The sequence below is a fragment of the Hipposideros armiger genome, unplaced genomic scaffold (assembly GCF_001890085.2).
Source record: "Hipposideros armiger isolate ML-2016 unplaced genomic scaffold, ASM189008v1 scaffold_14, whole genome shotgun sequence".
Taxonomy (NCBI): domain Eukaryota; kingdom Metazoa; phylum Chordata; class Mammalia; order Chiroptera; family Hipposideridae; genus Hipposideros; species Hipposideros armiger.
The window spans coordinates 2,356,251-2,365,118 of NW_017731364.1; the positions used below are offsets into that span (position 1 = coordinate 2,356,251).

The following is an 8,868-nucleotide window of genomic DNA, read 5'->3' on the forward strand; positions in this document are numbered from 1 at the left end:
GGGGCTGAGCTGATGTGATGGCTCTGTCCCACAGGGTAGTGCAGAAGCAGATGGCTTTCATGCTAGGCCGGCATGGGGTGTTTCTGGAGCTGAGTGAAGATGTGGAGGAATATGAGGACCTGACAGAGATCATGTCCAATGTGCAGCTCAACAGCAACTTCTTGGCGTTAGCTCGGGAGGTGAGACTGCCCTTTTCACCATCAAGGCTTTCCCTCTTGGTTGTGGTTCTACCTGACATTTCACTTCCCTGCCTATAGCTCTGACTAGACTTCTCTTGGTTAGAATTGCCATTCAGTGGGATAGCAGAAGGGACAGCTAGGGGAGGACTGGGGGAACAGTTGTGACCCTCTGACTTCTCTTCAGCTGGATATCATGGAGCCCAAGGTGCCTGATGACATCTATAAAACCCACCTAGAGAACAACAGTGAGTAGCCATCTGCATGTGTGTGGAGACTGGAGTATTGTTAATTACCCCTTGTATTGAGAGTGATAACTTGGCCCAACACACTTATCCCATAGAGCTCAGAATTCCCACTTACCTTTTCTCCAGGTCACTGTTGGGGGCAAAGATAGAGGATCCTAAGGGGCTAGCTCAGAACCAGAGACCAGCCGCCATGCTGTGTTCCTTTCTTGCCCTACTCTAAACCATCCTTCCTTTCTTTTTCTCTCCCTCTTATGCAGGGTTTGGGGGCAGTGGCTCTCAGGTGGACTCTGCCCGCATGAACCTGGCCTCTTCTTTTGTGAACGGCTTTGTGAATGCAGCCTTTGGCCAGGACAAGCTGCTGACTGATGATGGCAACAAATGGCTGTATAAGAACAAGGATCATGGTATAATTCTGTTCCACTATATCTTTGTGTTGCTTTGGTCACTCTTGTTATCTTCTTAGGTCCATATGTTACCTGACAAGCGATCCCTAGTGCAATTCCTTGGAGAGCTCTTTATAATAGTTTTCTCAGTGTAGGACCATTTTAAGACTAAGATTTTTCCTTGGTGTAGGAATGTTGAGTGCAGCTGCATCCCTTGGCATGATTCTGCTGTGGGACGTGGATGGTGGCCTCACTCAGATTGACAAGTACCTGTACTCCTCTGAGGATTACATCAAGGTTAGTCTGGGCATAGCCCACTAATGGGGACATTCCCGTTCTATCTTCTAGGGCCCATAGGGCCTCCCTTTCACTAGTAAGATCTACTTGGCTTTCAACTCCAGTTAAGGTGGGTGCTGCACTGAGGACCATGTTGTGTCCTTGGTGGTGAGGCAGGTAGAATAGCCTGAGTGAAGAATCTGTTTGCATTTTGCAGTCAGGAGCCCTCCTGGCCTGTGGCATCGTGAACTCGGGGGTCCGGAATGAGTGTGACCCTGCTCTGGCACTGCTCTCAGACTATGTTCTCCACAACAGCAACACTATGAGACTTGGTTCCATCTTTGGGTAAGGCTTCTTGCTTTCCCTTCTAGTAAGTAGCATTCAGTCTGAAAGCTCTGTGAGAACAGGAACTGGCCCCTTTCACCTTAGTATTGTATTGCCAACAACTACCATTGTGCCTGTCGAGTATTTGGCTCTTAGTGACTGTTGAAATCATGAATGAATGTCTGATTCTCTTTGTTTCTTCCTTGTCTTATCCTTGGATGTGTGTTGGGGACTGTCTATCCCTGGGTTTTGCAGGCTAGGCTTGGCCTATGCTGGCTCCAATCGTGAAGATGTTCTAACACTGTTGCTGCCTGTGATGGGAGATTCCAAGTCCAGTATGGAGGTGAGTAGAGGCTGTTGGTCATTTGAGGGAGGTGGGGAAGGTGCTCTGAGTTCTACCACTGATAAATAGTGAAAAAAAAGAAGTTGGGGGAGATATATGGAAGAAAGGAGGCAGGGAGGGAGGGTGGGATATAGATAGACAGAGAGCAAGGAAGGAAGGGAGGAAGAAAGGTGGATAGATAGATAGAAGTAGGGGTGGGGTTGGGAGAGGGAAGTGTATCACTTTTAGTGAAATCCCTTGGAACTGGGATTCTAAGCCTCCGGTGATGTTAATGGCTAAAGAGTTAACATTTGGGTATTGAGTTTCAGTCCTTGGAATCCATGAGGAAGTACCAGACTAGAGTGGGGAGTAACTAAACCCTGCTTGGGGTGGGTGAGTCTCACTCACTGTTTTAGCTATTGGCTAACACTAAATTTTCTCACTTGTGCAGAGTCGTTTTAGTGATGGATAAATATAGTATGGTGGCTGAAAGCATGGGCTTTAGTCAGAAAGACCTCGGTTCAAATTCTGTTACTTCTGCTTATAAGCAGTGAGACCTTTCAAATTCTGTCACTTCTGCTTATAAGCAGTGAGACGTTGGACACATACCGTATTTCCTCATGTGTAAGATGCGCCCATGTATAAGATGCTCCTTAATTTTGGTGCCCAAAATTTGAAAAAAATGTATTACATAAAGTTATTGAACTCAAGTTTTATTCATCATAAAATTCATGCAACTCCTCATCACTGTCAAAACTCCCAACCATTAGCTTGTCCTCATCTGTGTCTGATGACAAATCACTGCCTTCATATATTGCCTCGTCCTCACTTCCATCTATGGCATTTGAAATCTATAACCACTATATAAGACCTACCCAGTTTTTAGACATCAAATTTTTTGAAAAAAGGTGCATCTTATACATGGGGAAATACGGTAACTCAATCTCTTCAGCTTTATTTTTCTCATTAATGAAAGACCTGTTTCTTGGAGTTGTTGCGAGGATTAAATGTTAATAGTATGCAAAGTAGTTGGCATAGTGGCTGACATAGAGAAAGTATTCAGTGAGTGGTTGCTACTGTTGTTACTTGACCTACCATCAGAAAGTTATTACCTAGTATGGCTATAGCAGACTGTAGGAATTGGCTGTCTTGAATCAAGATAGGTAAACAACTATTTTAATGACTTTCTTTGTGTAAAACTGATTTTCCTATTTCTAGGTGGCAGGTGTGACAGCTCTCGCCTGTGGAATGATAGCAGTGGGATCCTGCAATGGAGATGTCACTTCCACTATCCTTCAGACCATCATGGAAAAGTCAGAGACTGAGCTCAAGGACACTTATGCCCGTTGGCTTCCTCTTGGACTGGGCCTCAATCACCTGGGTGAGGGGATGTCTCTATTTATTTGGGCAAAAGGCTGATAGTAACAATACAACAGGGAGGGTTTATTTGTCAGGCTGTGCTGTATGGAAGCAGGTGTCCTCTGACGCCTTGAATCTGTCCTGTAGGGAAGGGAGAGGCCATCGAGGCAATCCTGGCTGCACTGGAGGTTGTGTCAGAGCCATTCCGCAGTTTTGCAAACACACTGGTGGATGTGTGTGCCTATGCAGGTCTGTGTCTGTGCATCCCAGTAACCTCTCACTTCTCTCCTGGACCTTCTTTCAGATTGTCGTTTCTCAGTTATTCTGATCTGCATTAGATTCTTTAGCTTCTCCTATTCCTGGAGTAAGCATTTCCGTGGTGCCTTCTCATTTCTACCCTTCCTTACCCTTAACCATCCTGCTGCAGGCTCTGGGAATGTACTGAAGGTGCAGCAGCTGCTCCACATTTGTAGCGAACACTTTGACTCCAAGGAGAAGGAGGAAGACAAAGACAAGAAGGAAAAGAAAGACAAGGATAAGAAGGAAGCCCCCGCCGACATGGGAGCACATCAGGTTCTATGGGCAGTTGGGCACTCTCTTGAGTGAGACTCTTGAGGAAAGATAAGCATGTAGGAGAGCGGGGGCGGGCTGGGTTTTGGTGTGTTTTAGGGCCTCTCTGGGCGTTGCTGTGTATTGAAATAGCATGAGACTGGGTTCTGTACATGAGGGGTAAGGGTGTGCCCTACAGGACAGCTTTTCTTCAACAGGACTCAAGTCAAGGGTGAGTGTTTTGTTCCCTGAGCTTACTGGGTTTTGCTGCCTCTTCAATTGCAGGGAGTGGCTGTGCTAGGGATTGCCCTTATTGCTATGGGAGAGGAGATTGGTGCAGAGATGGCACTACGAACCTTTGGTCACCTGGTGAGTATTGCATGGAAAAGATGGGAATATATTGGTTTTGATGTCCAGTGTTCCCTAGAGGAGACTTTCCTGATGGTTTTTCATGGTTGAGAAATGTTTTTTCTGTACTCTTTCTATAAAATTTGATTAAAGCCCCTTTTACCCATCAGTCTGTTCCTGTAAATGAGCTTGTTTTTATTGCTTTCTGTGATACTGTTGTTATTTTATCGCCAGCTGAGATATGGGGAGCCCACACTCCGACGGGCTGTGCCTTTAGCATTGGCCTTAATCTCTGTTTCAAATCCACGACTCAACATCCTGGATACCCTAAGCAAATTCTCTCATGATGCTGACCCAGAAGTTTCCTATAACTCCATCTTTGCCATGGGCATGGTGGGCAGTGGTGAGTGAGAGTCAGAAAAAGATCATAAGCAGCTTGGAGGAAGGTTTGAGACCCTTTTTTCAAGCCACTGTAATGTTTAATATTTCCAGGTACCAACAATGCCCGTCTGGCTGCGATGCTGCGCCAGTTAGCGCAGTATCATGCCAAGGATCCCAACAACCTCTTTATGGTGCGCTTGGCACAGGTAAAGAATAGAACTCTTTTCCTTAGAGTGTGCCAAGGGAACTATCTGTGGGGATGGAAGGGAGACATGTAGTGACATGAAGGGAACCTTGAATTAGTCTGAAGGGAGTATATGTGTTGTGGGATTTCTGTGTGGCCAGGTCAGGTGATGTCTTTTCAGATGTGACTCCCCACCTCCACTTCTCTCTGTATTTTTCAGGGCTTGACACATTTAGGGAAGGGCACACTCACCCTCTGCCCCTACCACAGTGACCGGCAGCTTATGAGTCAAGTGGCCGTGGCTGGGCTGCTCACTGTGCTTGTCTCTTTCCTGGATGTCCGCAACAGTGAGTTCCCCTCTCAGGAATCTTATATGACGGCACATGGTGCCCTGTCTCCACCCCTCCCAGGGCCACCTTGATAATTTAGGAGCAAGACTTTGAGCTAGCTCGGTAATACTGGGTTCCTGAGGTTCCAGGATCTGTGATGGGTCTCATGAGACTTTCATCTCCCACACTTTTGATGTGGCCCAAAGAAATTTGAGGATGGAGAAATAAACCCAGTTTCTGCTCTTGGGTGACTGGGAGAAAGTGATTATACAGTCTGAGGGCTGTGGGCAGAGTAAAGTGGGGGCATCTCTGGTTCGTAGTACCTGAGGGGTTAAAGAGTCAGGACTGGAGTGGGGTCCCAAGGTTTAGGCCAGGCCTGCCCTGATGCTTGTAACTATATCTTGTGTTCTCTCAGTCATCCTAGGCAAATCACACTATGTATTATATGGGCTGGTGGCTGCCATGCAGCCCCGAATGCTGGTTACATTTGATGAGGAGCTGCAGCCGTTGCAAGTGTCTGTCCGTGTGGGCCAGGTAAGGCGTTAAGCAGAGGGGAGGGCTCAGGCTGTATTCTAGAACTTGGAGAATGCACATGTACCTGCTTCTCTGACACTGATATGGGCCCTGGATTGCTGCTACATTCCCATCTGGAGTCCCATCATCTCAATTTTCTCACCCTACAGGCAGTGGATGTGGTGGGCCAGGCTGGCAAGCCTAAGACCATCACAGGGTTCCAGACACACACTACCCCAGTGTTGCTGGCCCATGGGGAGCGGGCAGAACTGGCCACTGAGGAGTATCTTCCTGTCACCCCCATTCTGGAAGGTTTTGTTATCCTTCGGAAGAACCCCAACTATGACCTCTAAGTGGCCACCGGGGGCTCTGAGTTGCAACTGATATATCAGCGGGTTCTGGTTCCTTCTGTCAGGGGTGAACACTGTTCCAGACCTTTGGGGGAATTGTAACCTCCTGTTCTTTTGTTACTGAGTGAGATAACTGTTGAATAAAGACCTTTATCCCTGAGGTCCCTTTCTGTCTGTTTTCTGGGGTATTGTGACTAGAGACCAGACTGGGGTGGGGAGTAGATGTGAGAGGGCATTGTTTGTAACAACTGTGAGCCTAGGCTAGTTGGGAGGCTGCCCTTAACAGAAAGAACTAAACCCCTTTTCCTTCTCTCTTTCCTAATCATCTTCTTAAAACAGTGGTTCATCTTGAGGGGCGTAAACCTTTGAGATGCTGATAAATATAATGGACCTTCTTTCTAGGAGATGCATGTATACAAAGTCTAACACAAACAAGTAACTTTCCAAGGGGCTTGTGGATCCCATACACCCCCTACTCCCACCCCATCAAAGCACACTCACCTCAAGCCCATCATTCCCTGACTTTGGACTAAGGATACCTGATCTAGGAGGCAGTTAGCCCCATTCTTTGTTTTGTTTTTTTTTTAAGATTTTATTGGGGAATTGAGGGAGAGGAACAGCGCTGGAGAATCGGGGGAAGGGGAACAGACAAGTTGCTGTTCTTTTGTTCTTCAGTCTAGTTGTGGAGGACGTCGCTTCACTGGCCCATGTTGGTATTATCATTGCGCTCTTCTCGGATGAGGCAGATTGGTCGCTGGCCTCTGGACGGCCGCTCACGGCGGCTCTTGGCAGCTCACACCAGCCACTGGCCACTCACGCTGGCTGCCGGCCACACACGGTAGCTTATGGCAGCCCACTGCAGCAGGGGCTGCAGCCTACGTGGTCGCCAGCGACTCATGGCAGCCCAGCTCCAGGTCGAGCTGTTGTTCACCGTCTTAGCTGTAGAGGGCAGTGTCACTGGCCCTCATGTGGGATCTGAACCGGGGCACTGCTGCTCAGAGCTGGCGTCCCAAGCCAACTCAACCAACACGCCACTCGGCTGGCCCTAGCCCCACTCTTTTTAATTTGACGATGTGCTGCTGAATGAAAGTGACATCTTTACCTCCTGTGACCCTCTGTCCCTTTTGGGAGCCTGCTCATTTGATCATGTTAACGTCTACTTCTGGGCCGCCCGTTCAGAAACGGCATAAGAAAGCTTGACTCTGACCTTCCTCCTAGTGTAGCAATGGGAAAGATGTGGCCTCCTTCCTGGAATGGAATCACTTTTGATATGCAGTCCTTCCTGGTAGGGTTGGTATGAGTATAGCCTGTTGGGGCCGGGACCCCATGGATGCAGTGGAGGAAAACATACGCTGACAGGAATCACATTTATCCAATGTGTACTGTGGGTTTAACCTCCCAACAGTGGCTGGCACTTAATAGGTCTATAAATGTTGAAAGAATAATTCTACATACTTCTGAAACCTCACAACAACTTTGAGGGGTAGGTACTACCCGTGTATTTTGGTGAGGAATGTAAAGTTTGGTGAGGCTCAGTAACTTACTGAAGGTTGCATAGTAAGTGTTAGGTTTATCTGCCTCTGTAGCCTTGGGGACTTGTGGACCTCAATGTAGTCCAAACTCTTGGCTAGCTGGAGAAGTGGCAACTTTGGATTCAATATTTCTATTGTCTTCCCTGCTGTCATTCAGGAGCCTATATAAAACACCTGTAAAAAAGTTGAAGCACTGAACTTGGGAGACAGCAGACCTGTCAAGCCCCTTTAATGGGAACTGTTGTAGTCTTGAGCAAATCAGTGTGTCTGATGAGCTTCTGTTATCTATATAATGGGGATACAGTAATTGCCTTACCTGATTTCCAATGGTGGTGATGTTAAAATTTGTAAACTGAAAAAGAAAAGGATAATTCCCTCCCACAATAGTGTACTTTAGAATGAGAAATTTTCATAGTGGCTCAATCTTTTAATTGTTGCTGAATTTGGTTCATTCAGCAGCAAACATCAGTGGAACCTTATTCTGCATTGGACAATATTATGGTTTGTGGGGATACAAAGATTGAAAAATCCTCAAAAAGCTTATGAAATGGAAAAGGAAACAAGTGTGATATATTGTGATCAAAACTGTACACGTGAGTGAACAATGTACCCTGGGATCATTGAAATAGGGCCTTAAGTGCCCGGGTAAGTGAGGGGAGATTTTTGAGGAAACAGACTTGGAAGATGAGTTTGTCCACAGTAAAAGAGGGTAGGATAAAGCTAAGGGAGTTGCAAAAGCAGGAAGGAGAAAAGGCTGTTTGTTTTCAGAAACCATGGACAATTTGGTTTGGCTAAGTATTTAGAGCCACGGAAAAGTGTGGCAGGAGATAAAGTTCTAGGCCTTCTCTGATTAGGTTTAGAAGAGCTTTGTTGTAGAAATTGACAGTATCTCAATCACTGAATGAGAGCAGAAAGGGACATGATCAGCTATCTGGGTGGGAAAGCTCACCATGAAGCCCCAGGCAAGGAAAACGAATTTGAACCAGGGCAGTAGAAATGGGAAGATGGGGAAAGGCAGGAGATTTTTTAAAGATAAAATCAAGAGAACTGAATTTTGATCCAAACACCAATAGGACCTGGTGTCTGATTAGATGCAATATGTGGATGGGAAGGAATGTAGGATGAATCCAGGTTTTCTGGTTGGGCACTATTTGAAAAAGAAGACATGAGCATCATGTTTGGGGTTAAGGTGGAGGACTCAATATTAAGTAAGGAGAAATGACAAATTCCTACCTGGAATGCACAATTTGAGATGCCTGTGGCAATTAGGTGAAGATATCTTTTAGGTAGTACCTTGTCCTGACTGGAATTCAAGAGTGGTTTCTGAGGAACAGATTGACATGTAGGCAGTAACTGGTTTTTATTTATTAGTTTGCTCTGGGAGAAAGAAATGAGAAGAGTAGAGAAGGGAGCCGTACATGATAAACTCAGCGGTTGAAGAGTGTCACAAAATACTCTAGATCTGCATTTTCATTCACTATAGTTTCCCCTCAGTGTGCCGATTTTGCTCTCCTTCCTTTGGAGCTTCAGCTCCTCATACTCAACGGGAGTGATAATACAATCTATTCTGTAGGCAGCTGTGAGGATTGAGATC

The 8,868-nt window shown here is 46.3% G+C and overlaps 1 protein-coding gene across 1 annotated transcript in view; it reads left to right on the forward strand.

Moving 5' to 3' along the window:
• Nucleotides 1-5,902, forward strand: part of PSMD2 (proteasome 26S subunit ubiquitin receptor, non-ATPase 2) — a 9,448-nt gene extending 3,546 nt beyond the window's left edge. Inside the window, exons 6-20 of the mRNA XM_019668648.1 lie at nucleotides 35-179; nucleotides 364-424; nucleotides 682-828; nucleotides 998-1,104; nucleotides 1,301-1,428; nucleotides 1,663-1,750; nucleotides 2,948-3,110; nucleotides 3,236-3,337; nucleotides 3,516-3,661; nucleotides 3,923-4,006; nucleotides 4,220-4,388; nucleotides 4,478-4,572; nucleotides 4,771-4,897; nucleotides 5,295-5,413; nucleotides 5,563-5,902. Coding sequence (XP_019524193.1) covers nucleotides 35-179; nucleotides 364-424; nucleotides 682-828; nucleotides 998-1,104; nucleotides 1,301-1,428; nucleotides 1,663-1,750; nucleotides 2,948-3,110; nucleotides 3,236-3,337; nucleotides 3,516-3,661; nucleotides 3,923-4,006; nucleotides 4,220-4,388; nucleotides 4,478-4,572; nucleotides 4,771-4,897; nucleotides 5,295-5,413; nucleotides 5,563-5,745 — 1,864 coding nt within the window. The 3' untranslated portion in view covers nucleotides 5,746-5,902. The remainder of the gene's footprint in view (nucleotides 1-34; nucleotides 180-363; nucleotides 425-681; nucleotides 829-997; nucleotides 1,105-1,300; nucleotides 1,429-1,662; nucleotides 1,751-2,947; nucleotides 3,111-3,235; nucleotides 3,338-3,515; nucleotides 3,662-3,922; nucleotides 4,007-4,219; nucleotides 4,389-4,477; nucleotides 4,573-4,770; nucleotides 4,898-5,294; nucleotides 5,414-5,562) is intronic.
• The last annotated feature ends 2,966 nt before the right edge of the window (nucleotides 5,903-8,868 follow it).